This window comes from Crotalus tigris, unplaced genomic scaffold, assembly GCF_016545835.1.
Source record: "Crotalus tigris isolate CLP2741 ecotype Arizona unplaced genomic scaffold, ASM1654583v1 scf7180000017551.9496454, whole genome shotgun sequence".
Taxonomy (NCBI): Eukaryota; Metazoa; Chordata; class Lepidosauria; order Squamata; family Viperidae; genus Crotalus; species Crotalus tigris.
This window is the reverse complement of record NW_024096469.1, coordinates 1,131,486-1,149,643: the sequence shown is the minus strand read 5'-3', so window position 1 is coordinate 1,149,643 and position 18,158 is coordinate 1,131,486. Positions and strand designations below refer to the sequence as shown.

General features: G+C 38.2%; 1 protein-coding gene across 12 annotated transcripts in view; it reads right to left on the bottom strand.

Moving 5' to 3' along the window:
• CACNA1A (calcium voltage-gated channel subunit alpha1 A) overlaps positions 1-18,158 on the bottom strand; it is a 328,550-nt gene that overhangs the window by 133,470 nt on the left and 176,922 nt on the right. For 11 of the 12 annotated variants that reach the window (XM_039342836.1, XM_039342879.1, XM_039342845.1 and 8 more), the window contains exons 10-16: positions 17,302-17,358; positions 12,929-13,021; positions 11,651-11,860; positions 8,497-8,609; positions 4,478-4,590; positions 3,677-3,808; positions 2,320-2,392 (exon numbers count right to left, since the gene is read on the bottom strand). In XM_039342836.1, the coding sequence (XP_039198770.1) occupies positions 2,320-2,392; positions 3,677-3,808; positions 4,478-4,590; positions 8,497-8,609; positions 11,651-11,860; positions 12,929-13,021; positions 17,302-17,358 (791 nt within the window). The remainder of the gene's footprint in view (positions 1-2,319; positions 2,393-3,676; positions 3,809-4,477; positions 4,591-8,496; positions 8,610-11,650; positions 11,861-12,928; positions 13,022-17,301; positions 17,359-18,158) is intronic. The other variant, XM_039342853.1, reaches the window with a different exon arrangement.

Sequence of the window (18,158 nt, the reverse complement as noted above, 5' to 3'; positions counted from 1 at the left end):
CACTCTACTTCTGGTTGCCTTTGAAGAATACTTCCATCAGTTCAAACAGACCAGCTGACCTCTCCTTTGGTTGCTATCCTACTTCCGGATACAACTCAAAGTGTCATCACCAATACAGCCCTACGCAGTACAGATTCTGAATATCTGTGGGCTCACCTGCTCTAAGTAGCCTCTGCCTATTCTCCCAGGCCTTGGAGTCAGGTGGATGGGAATCCTCTGTTTGTGATGTTTTTGTACTTAGTCTGGATTGCCTTTTTGTAATTATTTTGTAGTTATTTTGGGTAATTCATTCCAGTGTATTTTATTGTAATTTGTTTTTATGTTGTTTTTATTTTGGTGAGCTGCCCAGAGTTGGTTGGAATCGCACTGCATTAAAACTGAATAACTAATATTAACAAATGATAATACATGTCCTGCACGTTTGAGCTGTGAATACATGCTGCTTATTTTAAGTCCCTGGGAAACTTGCCTTCTCTGTGGCTGCCGCAAACTTTTGACTCCAATGTAAAAAATTTGAGGTGGTTATTGACAAAGTTAGCAGCTAGGTGTTTTTTTTCTTTTTTATTCTTCTATGATTTGTAATGTTATGCTTTATGTAATATATGCAAGTTCTATGATTGGGATAGCATAAAGATCCTATAAATCATATTATATTTATTTTAGCCCAGTCACTCTATTTTTGAATGTTACTACCAAATGCCTTTCAAGTTCTTTTGTTATAATGCCAATTCTTTATCTATGTTACAATATTTAGAATGTGTCCCAATCCTAAACAGATTCTGAGCGGGAATTAGAGCTTGATGTCATTGTATGTCTCCTTTTTTTTTTCTTACTGTATAGCATGCTTTTTTCTACAGCCTTAAGGAAATTAAATCAATCCAGCCATAAAGTATATAACTCAAATGATGCAAACTAAAATAAATATAATAAAGAACATTTAATAATAATTTATTAAATTAATATGCTAGCTCCTTCCCAGCAACTATGGATGGTTTACAAATTGTTAAAAAATATTTAAAACAAGAAAAGAACACAAAACAAAAAAGAGTAAGGATGGTAGAAATAACCCAGATAAGAACAAAGAAAAGAAAAAGGCATTTCAATCACACTAGCGAAAGTCCTGGATGAAGAGCCAATTCTTCAAGACATTTTGAAACACTAATAGGATAGAAGCCATTTGAATCTCAGTGGCGACCTCATGCCAAAAAAAGAGGGGGGGGGTGCTGCTACAGAGAAGATGCACTTCTGTAATCTAGAGACATGGTATTGTTTAACTGAAGGAACCTAGAACATGCCAACCCATGTAGGATGAAGTTGGTTGGGCAGATGATATGAATCAGAAGCCAAAACCCAAGAAAGACACATTGAGGTTCTCCAAGTATCTCTTTATTGTTCCTCACTTATAGAAAGAAAACTTGCCAAATTGTAGCAGCCTACTTCCACTATGAAATAAGTACTCTGAGAACTACTAGGGAGGAGCTGTCTAAACTTCACTGTCTTTTGCTCCTCTGGAATGCACACCCTCCCTCCTGGGAACCTGGGCTACATTCCAAAACAATATGGAAGACAGGCAGTCCCTTATGTAACTAAACCTCCTGCAGGACTTTATCAAGTAGCAACCAACATCTAGAATTGCACCTGGAAGCAAACTAGCAACCAGTGCAACTCACAAAGCAGAGTCTTACATGGGCATACAGAGGCATGACCATCCTTGCCCACGGTTCTTCCTGGAAGTTAAGATGGTAAATGCAATGGCTAAAGAATGATGTTTGTATCATAATAAAGCTCAAGTTTAAACCAGTTTTTTCTGACATACAGTAAATGTGTGTGATATATTACCCCATGTGTACCGTGTACAGTACTGATTTCCATCTATCTATTAAAAACTTAAAAGATAATCAAAACAAACTGAAGTGACAATACACACTATTTCTTTCAGAATGGTTAGCCAAGTTCTATGGGGTTATTTTAGTTACAGAATGCAACTACAATGCAAAACCTAAAAAGCAAGGAACAATAATAAAACATTGCACCAGCAGCTGCTGCTGGTCTCCTCCCCAAAGCAGCAGTCATTCCAAAATTTAGCTGCCAATTTTTCTCAATAATGCTTCTAGTTGTCCTTTTGCAACCATATCGCTATCTCATTTAAATCAGGGGAGAATCTATGGAAACTACAAGAAAAGGAAATGAAAAATTGCTATCTGAACCTCTGTGGAGTATATTTGGCTCATCTATAAGATTTGTACCAAACCAAAACAAACAAACAAACAAACAAAAAAAAAAGTCAGAGAAAAACAGCTTTCCCATCCCCCTTCTTACCTGAAATACCGTCATTATTGCTGCTGGAAAAGTGTCAAAATTGGTTGGCGGGGTTCCATCATCAAAATTGAACCTTTACAGGGGGAATTAATTTGATAAAAACAAATTGTAATCACAGATATTACATTATTTTTATTTTTCTGTTCCTAGACCACTCAGGCCTATACCTGATTCCATCCTCCAGAGCAAATTGATGTATGGAGATGGAACATAGGAAAGGCCAGGCTATCAGAAGATGGAATCAGGCAATGTTCTCAAGCAGCTGATTTGGGATACTATAACAGGGTACAAATGAATGTATGTTTGCGCTTTTACTACGAAGGAGGAGGAAAAGTGCTTGCAGGATTTTCTCCTTTGGGTACCATGTCGTTTGTTTGAGAGGATGCCACTATAGTCAAATGTATTCCACATTCTATGCATTTGTCTGCATTTACTGCATGACTGTGTGGGGAAGGAGCGAGAAAAGGAAAGCAATTATTTCCAAGTCTAATTGAAATATCATTATAGGCATGGATAGTAAGTATGGGTTTAAGCATTTGGGAGGGGGAAGAAAAATTGAGATAAACAAGCATCCATTGTTTTTGCATGCAATGCCTGCAGCATAAAAATTCCCGAGCACAAGAATATTATATTTTTTTTCTCTTTTTTTTTCTTTTTTCTTAATTATTATAATTTTCTTTTTTTTTTTTAAACCCTGTATTCTGCTCTGGGAAGTGAAGGGAGGGGGGTTGGGGGTGGGAGGGAGGGTAAGGGGGGGGGTTTCTCTATTTTAAAATTTTATTGTATTTTTATAAATGATTGTATATTTTAAAAAATAAAAAAATTTCAATAAAAAAAAAGAATATTAGGAAGCAGGCCAGGATCCTAGCTATCTTATATTTGTAAAAATACCACTTTCCTCTACTTTAGAAAACCTTTTGCTCACACTTAGGTACTTCCAGTGTGTAAAGGTACTTAATTGGAGTAATGATAGATTATTGGGATATAAAAAGCCTTATGTCTTTGTGGTCCCATCTCTCCCTTTATTGGGCTCAGCTCCAATTTTTATTAAATCAGTTCCTAAGAAATATGATAGGGAACATTGTGTTTGGAATAGTACTTAGAAAGCAGAATACGTAATTAAGATTTTTGGTTTAGACTTCACGGGAAGCAGTCAACAATTCATGATATCAGCATAAACTAGGACAAATGGAAGAGAAAAGGCTGTTCATTAGCACAGTTGTTGTTTTCCCTCTGATAAATGTATAAACTTATGGGTCAGCAAAAATGATACTGTGACATTCAAACCTGGCTCAGATATTCACACAAAGAATATATTAGGGAAGGTCCCCACCTCACACAATTTCCCATTACTCACTGGCCCCCAAAGAGTTGCATTCCCAAAAGGGCAAAAACGACTATGAAGAGGAAAAGGAGGAAAAGAAGGCTGATGATGGACTTCATGGAGTTCAGTAGAGATACCACTAGGTTTCGTAGGGAAGCCCAGTACCTGCCAAAAAAAATCCACATATGAACTATGTATATTAATCAGAGTCACACCTCCAAAATGGAAAGCCCTTTCGGGCCTGCAATTTAAGCGAATGCAGACAATACTGATAATCCACTGAATAATAAATTATTTTCTTGGCATATTTCCTAATACATTTCATCAACTCATTTCATAGGGTTTTTTTTAAAGAAAGTTACATTTCTTTTCTAATAAATCATCAGCTCATCTTGTTTTAAATGTTGGCAAACTATACATTTACTATAGCTTTATTCTTTCTATTAGCTCAAAGATATTTGTAATGTAAGATTTTCTTATATTATTACATCTTCACAATATCTTGCCAAAGATTGAGAGAGAAACATTGTCTTAAGATCTGTCTCAGTGGCACCTTGACAGGAAGATGGATATTGATTCAAGAGCATTTATGCAGATTTGATCCTACGTTTCACTCTTCTAGTCTAGTCTAACAATTGATCCTCCAAACGAAGTCTTTTCTCTTGCAAAACATGCTAATTGAATATTAATTCTCAAACTATTTTCATTTGATAAAGCTGTTATAAACTCTAGCCTATGCTGACATCCTTGCTTTAACTCTACATTTTAAAAAAGCACACTCACAGACTAACTCACTATATGCGCTTCTGATGTATTGACTGAAAGCCCACTTACTTTGTGACTTTGAAAATACGCAGTAACCTGAGAGCTCGTAAGACGCTTATCCCAAAGGAGGTGCCAGGCTTTATTGCAGCCCAAATGACCTCAAAGATGCTCCCAATGATAACCTGCCAAAAATCAAGGCAAGTCAACAAGTTTTGGGACTTGCATTATGTAGCTATACAAGATATGCTGAGGTATAATTGGACATAAGTATGAAAACAAAAACAGCCAGAGATCATAATTCAGTGAGAGACCACAAGCTGAGACCAGTCCCTGGGAACTCTAATTAAGTTGTATTGTATTGCCAGTCACAGTTGTTAGTATTGGGTTAGAGGGCCAAGCAGACCGATGTAAAATAAGATAACTTCTTACACTTTGGAAAAACATTTGAAAATAAAGGAACCCTGCTGTGATTTTCTAAAATATAGTTATACCCTAGAAAATGGTGATTTATTTACATTGACTTTCTGTCTTTGTTTTCACCAAAAGCATTCCTTAACTTTAATTAAGCTTTTAAAGGAGGTTTCTATTCATATTCTTTTGAACTATATGGCTGGACAATGCAAATAGTTTTTCTGAGCCATCTAATTGTTAAGAGCTAGTTTTATGCTTTCTTATTAAGATAAGTTATCTAAGGCCTCAGCTCTCTGTGGATTGAAGAGCTGATATTATTTACAATGAATTGTAAATGAATGAATGAATTGCTTACAGACATAAATTTATGGATGATTAAACTGAAATATGGTAATTTTTTTATTGAAGCTGTTGCATAAAATACTATGCACTGTTCTGGAGTGTGTAGGCAACATGTATTGCCTTTTTAAGGAGGAACTATTGAACTTTCCTGACTATTTTGGATTATAAACAATTCCTAAAAGCCATGAAGAGAAACAAAGAAAACTTAACTATGCCAACTTATTGCTTGGAGCAACTTAGCATCCATAGGAAAAAGTGGACAATGGGCCAGCTCTTCATGTGAAAGGCAGGCAGAATCCCTAAGGGGATTACTACCCACTCAGGGAGACCCTTTGGGATCCACAAGCATGATGGGAGAACAGAAATACATAGTAAGAAAATGTCTGTTTTTGCATCTTGTTCCCACAGTGAAAGCACAAGAAAATTATTTTAGTTGCTTAAAAATGAAATGATGGAGACAGAGATGCAGTGCTGTTTCAAAAGCAGGAGGAAAGTCCTCTCCTAAGCCATTTTAGAGGTTCCTGGAATTAAACAGTCCTTAAAATTGATAAATTCCATCTCATTTTGGTGACATTTGATTACACTTTCTCAACTGCTGAGAATTCTGTTCTGTAGTTTCACTATCGGAACAAGAAGCTTTTCCATTGGCAACAGCTACCACCAATGGCAGCTTCTTTATTCCATAGCACTCTCTTGCCTTTTTGCTGGAATATTGCTGGAGCATCACAGTACCTTCCTATTGGGTTTGGGAACTTTATGCAGCTAATCTGTTTTTTTTTTTCCTTTTTTCTTATCTAACCAATAACATAGTGGGGCTAGAATAAATTTCTGCCTTTCTTTATTGATAACTAAAGGAAGCATACAATAAACCTGTCTAGTCTACTCAACTGTTGTGAGCAATGCTCTGATTGCATGGGGAATACTTTGATGGCTGATACAGTGGCTGTTATCAAGTGTCCAACATAATGTCCAAGCAGGAGCAACTGCAACACTAATGGACAAAACTTCAGAACCAAGTTCCATTCCTATACGAGGAAGAGGGATTTGATTCAAGGGGCACTGTGGCTCCTCGGCTCTGTGGGTGGCAGGGAAGGGAAGGGGGCTCCCATCTGTTGGCCTCCAGTTTCCGGGGTGTGTGTGCAATCACTCCTTTCCTGAAGAAGGTGTTGGCAACCCGTGTCCTTCTTGATAGAATCGGGGCCTGGCTGGTCTATTTATCTGAAGTGGTCTAGGGCAGTGGTTCTTAATCTGGGCGATATTGCCCCCCAGGGAGCGATTTTGTTTTCCAAGGGGGCGATGGAACAAAAAGGGAGCGATATGGGGGCAATGGAGCGAGAAGTTTTGTGGACACTTTTGAGACTTTTTCGTACAGTGAATCACTGTATATCTGTCATACAAAAACATCAGATCGCTCGCTATTAGTGGATTGAATTGTGTTTTCAAATGTTCCTCCAGCTAGCTTCAGTACAGAACGCCATACATATGTGAATACGCATCGCTTATCTTCAGGCGTGTTGCACAGCAGCCTCTACCCATACCATTGGCCAGAATATGGAGATATGGAAAAAAGCCTGGAAATAAATTATTTGCATCGATATGTCCTGATGACAGTTTTAAAGAAAACAAAAAAAAAGTGTTTGCATAAATTGAAGAATTATTTCTTAAGTTGTGATTGAGAGGTTATGTTGGGGGAGGGGGGCGATGACAACTTCCTCATTGGCTCAAGGGGTGATTCGTTCAAAAAGGTTAAGAACCACTGGTCTAGGGTCTCCTGCCTGAGCAGGGGGTTGGACTAGAAGACCTCCAAGGTCCCTTCCAACTCTGTTATTCTGTATTTCTGATTGTACAATGCCCCTGCTATCTCCTCCCTCTCCAGTTGTGGAAGCCTTAAGCTTCCAGATAAAATAGCATATGAATAGAAACCAATTAAGTCCTGATTCATAATGAGACAGTCACGCAGCAGACAAGTCAACCTGGTTTGGATGTTCTAAAGTAATAGCTCTTGGAGAGGGAATAGATTAAATGTTGTGAAAATAATAATAATAATAATAATAATAATAATAATAATAATAATAATGTTGGAAGGGACCTTGGTGGTCATCTAGTCCAATCCCCTGCTCAGGCAGGAAACCCTATACCATTTCAGACAAATGGCTGTCCAGTCTCTTCTTAAAAACTTCCAGTGTTGGAGCATTCACCGCTTCTGGAGGCAGGTTGTTCCACTGGTTAATTGTTCTAACTGTCAGGAAGTTTCTTCTTAGTTCTAGGTTGCTTCTCTCCTTGATTAGTTTCCACCCATTGCTTCTTGTTCTGCCTTCAGGCGCTTTGGAGAATAGCTTGACTCCCTCTTCTTTGTGGCAGCCCCTGAGATATTGGAACACGGCTATCATGTCCCCCCTCGTTCTTCTCTTCTTTAAACTAGACATACCCAATTCCAGCAACCATTCCTTATATGTTTTAGCTTCCAGTCCCCTAATCATCTTTGTTGCTCTTCTCTGTACATCGTAATTTCTATGCATCCTAGAAGTATCATAAGCAGTACTAAGACTCTACTAAAGAATTTGATTCTGGGAATTTTGTTAATGTAACAAAACCTTAGATATGTTCAACTTCTGACAACCTGATGGAAATCATGAATTCCTGTATTTGACAAGGTTTAAATAATTGAATATAAAGTTCCCAGCCTGAAATGTATCACAGCAATGTTCCTGTTGACCTATTTCAGCCATTCTTTGGAACACTAAGAAAAAAATCCAAGAGAGTTTTGCTAGTCTCAAAATTCTAACACATAAATATACTGCAACTGCAAATATTTGGGGCAATATTAGGAAGTAGAATTAGATTTAGAAAAGTTAAGAGTACTTAATTATAACATTGGAAGTCACTATAAACTTGTTTTTCACCCGATTTGCTTTCAAAGGCTTGCATTTTCAAGAATGAACAAAAGTAGCTACAGTGTAAGAGAACATCCAATATGTAACTACACTATAATTGCATAATACAAACTCAGCCTAAGGACCATAAGATACATCAATGAGTGAATTATATTTCTATAATACAAGTAACAGGTTGATTGAAAAAAAATACAAAGCAAGTATTTTGGCTGATGAGGTCTGATAGGAGTTTATTTCCTGGTCTTTTGTTATGTAGTAAGTTAGGTCTGGACTTCCTGTGGAAATGAAATTTCTATTCTAAAGTTATTCACATTGGGGTGCTAGCTAATTATAGAGCTAATGTATCTTCACTGTAAGCAGGAAGAATATACACCAAATTATCCACTGGAATAGTTGCAGTACATACAATAGCAAAAATGCTAACATTCTGAAAAAACTTACAGCACAATCAAAGCAGTTGAAAGATGAATGAAAGTAAGGCCGCGTTCCAAGCCCATACATTTTTATAAACATTTCGGACATAAAGAGCCCTAAGAAAATGAATTCTGCATAGTCTGAAACAAACAAAGGAGGAAGAGGGGAAAAAGTCAGTTATACTTTTCCATCCACAAAACTTCTTTCTACCTGCCAAAAAATCCTTGTGTCTGACTATATAGGAATTCCAATCTTCCTACATTTGAATGGATTCTGTTAGCCTTCTCTAACTTAAACATGTCAATATATCACATTATCTTTGTAGATTCAAGAAAGTAAACAAGACAACTGCCTCCCAGAGAACAAAGTTAGCTAATTAACACCATGAAAAGTCTCTTAAATTACAGTTTTGCTACATCATAGCAATTCTGGATTTCTTTTTCGTATTTATATTTTAAAAATGTTTGCTGATATGTAGAGATAATAAAGCATGACTCCAACTTGGAACAAAAATGAAATAGCTTTTTAAAAAAGTGACCGTATAGCAACTTCTAATTTTTAAACCAATATTTCTATGGTCTATTTCTCATGAAATATGGTAAATTTCCATTATACGGATGGAGACTCACCTAGCTATATATTTGCACACAGACAAAAACAGTCTCTTCAACAAAAAAAATATCTATACTACCACTTTTAATACTGTTGTGTATTATTTTTCACAATCAGCTGGAAGCAGAATTAAAACTGAAGTTCTCTCTAATGTAGTCAATTAGTCCAAGATCCATCTGTAATGCTAACAAGCTCCAATATGTCAAAAAACCCTCTTGACATTCCAGTCCATTTTATTTCTCCCTAATAAAAGTACTAAACTATTATGAATGAACTGCAGCTTAATAATTTTTATTTAATAATTGGGTTCTTGAGGAGTCCTTGGTGCTCTCTGAACTTGTTTGTTTTCTTGCAGACATTTCATTACCTAAACTAGGGTAACATAATTAGTGCTAGTGATAATTGGGTTCTTTTCCTTTTTTCAAGCAAAGATGTCATACTTCAAGAAAATAATTATTAAAGTTCTTTTCTCTAAAATATAGGGATCTCTTCAGCCTCTCTAAATACACAGAAATACAAGGAGAAGTATTAATGTAAGAGAAAATTAATCTTATTGTATATAATACAGATAGGGAAATTTGGAGAGCGGAGTTGCTCGGATAGTACCCCTGAATTGTATCTGAAGAGGGATGAGAGGGAAGAAAGGAGAGGAGAGATAAAAGAGTAAAGGAGGGGAGAAGGAAGTAGGCAGGTTGGAGGAGAAGAGGAGAAGTGGGAGAAAGGGAAGGAGAGTGGTGAAGGAAAGAGAAGAGGAGAGGAAGAAGAGGGAAGTAGGGAAGAGAAGAAAGGGAGAAAGAAGGTAGAGAAGAAGGAGTGTGGATACAGTGAAAGGGGAAATGGGCAAGCAACACTAAAAGTCATGTGTATGTGATTATTTCATTTTATTAAAAGTATCTTATATATGAATGTAAAAAGAATGTATGTTAACATCTGATAAATATCATGGGATATGTATGGGGGAGAGTTTGTAAAAATAAAAAATTATTATATATATATAAAAAAGAAATACAAGGAGGAGTTTTAATTAAAAGCATCAACTAATAAAGTTACATGGAAGAAACTTTTAACTGTAATATGGTTTCCTGCAACAAATTCTTGGAATTGTAATTTGATGCAACTACCACCATAATTCTTAGAAAAGGAAACAACAAGGCAAACAATTCCATATGTAGCTGAGTTGGGGTGAGAATGGGGCCAGCTGAGAGGCTTTGCAGGAGCCCTGCCGATTTGGCAGGAAGATGATGAGCTCCGGCAGCTGCCATGGGTCTGGTGGTGGGGTGGGGAGGGAAGAAAAAGGAGGAGGAAGCCAATAGAAGGGAGGAAGAGAAAACGCTTGGTGGAGCTTGCCGTTCTGAGCCAGCTGGTCAAAGGGAGAGTAAGAAGCTGGGGTTTTTGCGTTTGCTTTTTTTGCTTCGTTACAGGCAAGCCAGACGAAAGGGGGAGAGATAGAGAGAGTGAGAGTAGTTGCTGGAGCAGTTTGCTGGAAGCAGGCCAGGCAGAGAGAAAGAGAGAGAGTGGGAGTAGCTTGCCAGAGCTGTTTGTTTGAAGCAGGCCAGGGAGAGAGAGAGGGGGGGGGGGAAAGGTGAAGTTTTATTGTTTCTTTCTCTTTCATTGCAGGCAGGCCAGATGAAGAGAGAGAAAGAGGGTACTTTGGGGAGTTTTAATTCCTTTCCCCCATTGGAGTAAGCTAGGCAGAGAGAGAGAGTTAGGAAAAAGTTTGACATACATCTTTTAGTGGGAGGTAAGGGTTTTTTATAGGATCAGCTGGGGGAGATAAAAAGGATTACATGGAGTGAGGTCAGAGAGGGACGAGGAGAATGGACAAGGGAGGCCTCTGCCAGTGCCTGAAATTGACTGCCATCATACTAGGCAAGTTGTTGTCATCAAAGACTGATTAACATCGTCCTGGGCAAGTTGCTGTCATTAGAGACTGACTACCATTGTCTTAGGCAAAATTGTTGTCACCAGAAGCTGACTGTCATCGTTCTGAGCAGGTTGCTGCTACTAGAGACAGACTACCATCTTTCCTGTAAGTTCTTATTGCCTGAGATCAACTGCCATCATCCCACATGAATCACCATTGAGAGAGAGCTACCGTCACTGCCCCATATGCATGGCTGCCGATCGTGACTGAATATCACCATGTTACATGCCCTGTTAGGCAGAGGTGCCAATATGAGAGACCTCCTTGGGCTGGTGGTCACTTGGAGGGGAGGTCGGGCGGGCCTGGACTTAAGAGGTCCCTACCGGGTGGCACTACACATATTATAGGTTATCTTTTCTCCCTTTTTAGATGGCACAATACATGAAAAACCCTAAATTCAGTTCCTGTAAACTATCTTCAGTTTGAAATCCACTTATTCCCAAGAAGTTTAATTGTGGCTACTTTTAAATATAAATCTCAATTAATCATAGAATTTAATCAAGGGAAGAGTTCATTATTACTGTCTCATCAAATTAAAATGCTATCCTGATTTCTACTAAATAAAAATGACAAAGCCTAAATTATTGCAAGCCCCTCCAGCTAATACATCCACTCTATAAAGAAGTACATGGTTCTGCTACTTACAGAGGAAGTCAGATAGCCAATCTGGCTGGTTGTAATGTACTATAGCAACACACAAAGTGTTGAGAGCTACCAGACTGAGGACTGTCCAGTAAAAGGCCTGAGTTTTGACAATACGACGGATATAGAAACGCAATCTCCGTTCTTTTTTGTGAAAAAAAGTAGCATTTTCCAGCGTGACACTTTTGATGCTGGCTCGAGCAAAAGGTGAACCTAACAGGAAGAAGAAAAAGTTAGCAGCATAAGAGAAACCACTCATTTGAGATAACCTGCCTATAGGGTGGAAATTCATGAACTTGTTTTATTTGGTATGGTTGAAATAGATAATTGTGAACCTGCTTTGTCTTCTGTGATTTTTTAAACAAATACTAGCAAGACTCTCTGAACACAATCTTCTCTGTAATGCACCATGGACAAGAAGGAAGGTGACAGAAAGATAGGTGATTGTTCACTTCTAAAGGTGCTAGTGTTTACCATTCTGGACTAGCAAATTCTAGCATGCTTGCTGGAGGATGGATCTGCAAGGCTGATACTATATTTTGCCATTATTTAGTCAACCCCTATCTATTCATCTTCTCAGCAAGAATGTTAGTGAACACAATTAGTCCCCTTCATAAAAAGTAGTACTAAAAATGCAGCATTTGCATATTTATGCCCACAAAGATAGCTCAGTTTGCTAAAACACTGATTTCAAATGGTGACATTTCAGGACATGTGCTTTAGCCATAGTTGAGCAACAATGTACGATGGCAATACATTAACACATCACAAATATATCATTAAACATAAATGGATATTCAAATGCATGTTAAGATAAAATGTGGGTTCAAAATTTGATCAGGTTTTCCAAATTTGAAAAGGTGGAAGAGCAGAAGTGGTCCTGGTATTACAACCACAACTGAGCCCAAAATTTCTGCTGTTAAGCAAGGCAGCTGTTAAGTGACTTTTGCCCATTTTACGACTTTTCTTGACATGGTAGTTAAACAAATCACTGCAATTATTAAGTCAGTAACATGGTTGTTAAGCGATGCTGGTTTCCATATTAGTTTTGCTTGTCAGAAGGTTGCAGAAAGACCCCAGAACACTGCAACCATCATAAATATGAACCAGCTGCCAAACATCAGAATTTTGATCATGTGAGCGTGGGGCTGCTGCAATGGGCATGTGAAAAATGTCATAAGTCACTTGTTTCAGTGCTGTTGTAACTCTGAATGGACACTAAACAAATGGTTATAGGTCAAGGACTCCCTGAACCCTGACTCTTTTTTTTGACCAACCTACCTACTGAAGAGATGTCTGCCAGTGGGTCATCTGCTTCCTCTGGGTTCAGCAAGTCTGTTTTGCTTTTCTTGATGGTGGCCCTCCGAAGAGCTCCAACAATAGGAACATGACAAGAAAAACAGACATTATCCTCAAGGCCCTTTATCAGATTCACTAATTTTTTAAAATCATTTACCATAATGCTGCCTTCCCCAATATACATTCCGAACCACAATTCCAGAAGACCTTTGGAATGTAATTGCTGTAATTATTAGGTATCAGCAGTGGTGGGATTCAGCCAGTTCGCACCACTTCGGCAGAACCGGTAGCTAATTTTTTGTTGCCCAGGCCCAGAATGGACTTCCAGAAGCAGCATCCACACAGAGAACTGGTTGTTCACATATTTGAATCCCACCCCTGGTATCAGGCATACATGATGATGATGATGTTGTTGCTATTGTTATATAAATTCTGTTTCAATTTTAGTATATTTATTGCATGTTACATTAGCTAAGTTCTCTTTGGTCCTGTATTGATAGCTTCTAAAATACTTGTCACTGAACTGGTCCCTTCCATCCTTTATTCATGAATTCATAAATAAATCATCATCATCATCATGTAATTTACATTCTCCTGAGCTGGGATGAAATGGAAGTAAAACATCTATTTATTCTTTCAGTATCCAGGTGCATCTTACAGGAGCTAACTGAAGATCACTTTTTGTATTCCACTTTTCTCATTATTTTTAAAATAAATAACTCAAGGCAGCAAACATACTGTACCTAATATTCCTTCCTTCTCCTATTTTCCCAACAACCATGTGAGATGTGTTGGGCTGAAAGAGAGTGATTGGCCCAAATGACCCAGCTGACTTTCATGCGTAAGGCAGGACTAGAACTCACAGTCTCTATCTGTGGTTTTCTAGCTTGGTGCCTTAGCCATTAGACCACTGGCTTTCATTGGAAAACATAAACTTTTCTTTGAAACCTTGAATATCTTTGACAATAGGAAAAGCAGCTTTGAGGGCAAGTGGCTTAAAGAGAAGGCAAATGTTTTTTCTTTGAACACCTTTTTTCAAATTCTAAACTGCCCTCTTCTTAAACAAAGGTAGTTTTTCCCTCCTTCACATTCCAGATGGGCCTCCGTGTGGACAAACAAGCATCAAGAGGCTTGTAAGATGAAAAGGATTTGTAAGTGCTTTGAAATGCAAAAATGGAATGGGCAGGCAAACTCTGTCTTCATAAAACTGCAGTTTTATATACCAAATTGCTGCTCTGCTGGCTTGTAAGAAAAGTGGAAATTTTTTCCCAGGTTTCTTCCTCACGGCAAAATTAATGCTATCCGCCAGCCTTTGAGCTGGCAGGAAACTATACTGACAAAAGTCCTGTCCACTTTAGCAACCCCATGCCTACCACAGGCACAAGGCAGGTAAATCGTACTGCCTTTATTATTTTTGTATAGAGCAGTGTTTCTCAACCTTGACAATTTTAAGGCATGTGGACTTCAACTCCCAGAATTCCACAGCCAGCATTGCTGGCTGTGGAATTCTGGGAGTTGAAGTCCACATGCCTTAAAATTGTCAAGGTTGAGAAACACTGGTATAGAGGCAGGGTGATTATTATCCTGCCCTTTCCCCCCTCCCTCTAAAACAGGGGTGTCAAACTGCCGTGGCCCACGGGCTGGATGCATCATAGCAAAACTGCGCCCACCCCATTGCCGTCAATGGAAAAAAGGTCATGAAACGTCGCAACACGTCACGTGACGTTGCGAGTTTGACACCCTGCTCTAAATGATTGTAGTCAGGAGGAAAATAATCTACCAATCACTCTCAAAGTAGACTAGGACTAGATAGAAAATATTTTTTACCTCAGATGGGGACTGCAACCAACCGAGAAATTAAAAGATGCTTGCTCCTGGGGAGGAAAGCTATGGCAAATCTAGACAGCATACTAAAAAGCAGAGATATTACCCTGCCAACAAAAGTGCATATAGTCAAGGCCATGGTTTTCCCAGTTGCAATGTATGGCTGTGAAAGTTGGACCATAAGAAAAGCTGAGCGACAAAGAATTGAGGCCTTTGAACTATGGTGCTGGAAAAGACTCCTGCAAGTCCCTTGGACTGCAAGTCATTCAAACCAGTCAGTCCTAGAAGAGATCAACCCCAACTGCTCTTTAGAAGGCCAGATCCTGAAGTTGAAACTCAAATACTTTGGCCACCTAATGAGAAGGAAGGACTCACTGGAGAAGGGCCTAATGCTGGGTAAGATTGAGGGCAATAGAAGAAGGGGATGACAGAGAATGAGGTGGCTGGGTGGAGTCACTGAAGCAGTAGGCGTGAGCTTAAATGGACTCCAGAAGATGGTAGAGGACAGGAAGACCTGGAGGAACGTTGTCCATGGGGTTGCGATGGGTCGGACACGACTTTGCAATTAACAACAACAAGGGTGTTTTCATCTCTCAGAATTCAACTGGGTTTTGCACAAGACATTTGCGTGGATGTGTTCAAAGGAACTTGTTATCAGCTGATATCTGCAGATACTTGGGTCCCTTTTTGACATGTATTTAGCCTTCGTTTTGAAGAATACAACAGCTGTCTTCAAAAGGAGCCTAAACAATAGCTGTCAGGCAAGGGAAGATTTGTACCATGAGGCAGGAAGCTCATTCTTTCCTGCTTTAACCTCTCACCCCACTGGCACTGCTGATAGGCTGGTATTCAGGGTTGGCAATAGTGGGAAGATATTGATTCAGAAGGATGGGACTGTCCCATAACCAAAGCAAAATGTCTTTAGAATATATGTGCAGAGATCAGAAGGAAGAGACATGCCTAGACCAGTCTAGAATGACCCATATGTATTTACTTCAACCCCTAGTGATCAAATTATATGCCACCAATAGAATAGTCAATAAATCATATCACTTGGTATCTATGGAAAAACCTATGTCAGGAAAAAGGGGGGAAAAATACTACTTTAACACTAGTATAGTTAAGGATCTCTCGAGGCTGGAGAACAGATGAAAGTAATGGCATGAAAATATTGCAGCGGGGAAAAAAAGTTCCCAAAGTATGTTGGTGCTGCAGTTAGATGCAAGCAAGGAAAGGGCTTATGGACAGTGAGAACCAGTTTCCAGTGAATAAGTATTGATTCATTTGCTAATAGAACAAGTATGTCCTGAACTTCTATGAACACACACATTACAGCAAGGGCTACAATTCATCTTTGGGATGCAGGTTGTCTTTCTATCCTTCTTGGAAAAGCTTTGATTTTGTATAACTAATAACTATTACAGTTAACTACCATGACTTATTGATCAAATAGAATATGCTTTATTAGAGAAATGAAGTATTCAGAACTTCAGTAAGCAAAAGTGCTTTAGACCTGGTGCCAGCATTTTTACGTTACCTATCCATAGTTTCCTGAGTTCACACAGTAGCAGCAAGGTTCCAGGAAAATATGTGTTTTAGTTATAGAAGAGTTAAGAAGGTGGCAGCAGTATAGCCTCATATTCTTACTTTTTTCCCCGCTGCCCTTGCAACACAACTTCATCAAATGAGTGTTCTTGTGAACTTACGCAGCTACCATGTGAGTCAAGAATACTTTTTAGGTGCTTTGAACAGATATTTTATTTATTTATTTATTAAATTTATTTGTTACCCATCTCTTACAGCATTATTCCTAATACAATTAAATGGAAGTATCCAAGTAAAATCATAGTTGTATGATAGGGAAGGAGGGAGCTGGAAACGGGGAGGTGGGATTGGCTCTTAATTCATCCACCACCTCCAGTGTGAAACTCCCCTGTTAGGGCTCCAAGTCATCTGGCAGAGCCAAGTCATAAGGCTCTTATGGAAGTCATAAAGGTGGAAGTGAGGTGTAATGAGACTGCAATTGTTTCAGATCCAGCACTGCATACAGTATTGAGACCGGTGGTCATAAAGCGACACAGTCATAAAGCATTATATCATGTGACTTCACTAACTCACAATGGCCGTTGCAGCAGTTCTGGCTGCCATTTAAGCAAACCTTATACGGTCATTAGACACAACATCACGTGGTCAACATTTGTGACCCTCTGTTAGCTTCTCTTGTTTGCTCGTCACAAGCTGGTAGCGAAGGTCACAAATGATGATCCCCTGACTGCGGGACATTACAACCATCATAACTGTGAGCTGACTGCCAAGTGCCCAAATCATGATCATGTCTACAAGAACTGGTCATAATTCCTCTCATTCAGTGCTGTCATAACTTCGACTAACAAATGATCATTAAGTGAGGAACACCTGAACCTCTATTACTTACACAATTTTTGTTAAATTAGGTTGACATATAAATAAAATTGTGATTTTACTGTCTCAGAAACCTCTCACAGAACATTTTGCGGAATATGGTGGCTTACCATCGAAGGGATGACGAGGCTCTCCTTCTATGTCATCTTCAGCCAGGATAACTTCTTCTAAATGAAATAGTTGAAATTAGCGAAGAAGGCAAAGGTAATTTGCCAACTATGGAAAGATGCCAAATTGCCCCACCCCCAAAAAGAGGAGGCTAGCTATAGATGACATACTTTGGCAAATAGTTTCCTATAGATAACCATTTGAAAGAGACGATAGCTGGACAAAGTAGCCTTAGCAAGATGAGAACTTGATGAAAAGAAACACAATTTATTGATCTTGTTTTATGGGTATTTTTGTGTTTCCATGACTATGTTCCAGAAAAATTCTGTCAGGAAATGTCTTTGGTTCGGACAATATAACTGTGACATTTTTATATCAATCAGGAAAATATGGAGATATAGGATGGAGACAGAAACACACAAATAGTAAAATTCTTTGTTACATGCTTAAACCCCTTGGGATTAATAATAGCTTGGCAGAAGTTCTTGTTTACATTTTTTCCCCACAATGTTCAAAACATTCTTACTGGTTAAGATTTTCTCAAAGTTAATTACATTTAAATATTTAAATCTATTTTTTCTCATATAAGCCATCCCAATACTTTTATCTTTCTTAAGGAATAAATAAGACTAAAAAAAGAAAATAAGAATAAGAATAAAGAAAAATAAAAGGACAGTATGCTACTTAAAATCCATGTTTCCTAATACATATTTATTTCCAAAAATTTTCCGTTCTTTTTTACTATAATTAAAAATATATTTAATCTTTAAATATTCCATTTAATAAATCTAGTCCTCTAGTCTTTTAACTCTTATTCAAAACATTTTTTAATCCATTGTAATTTTCTTAAAGTCAATCA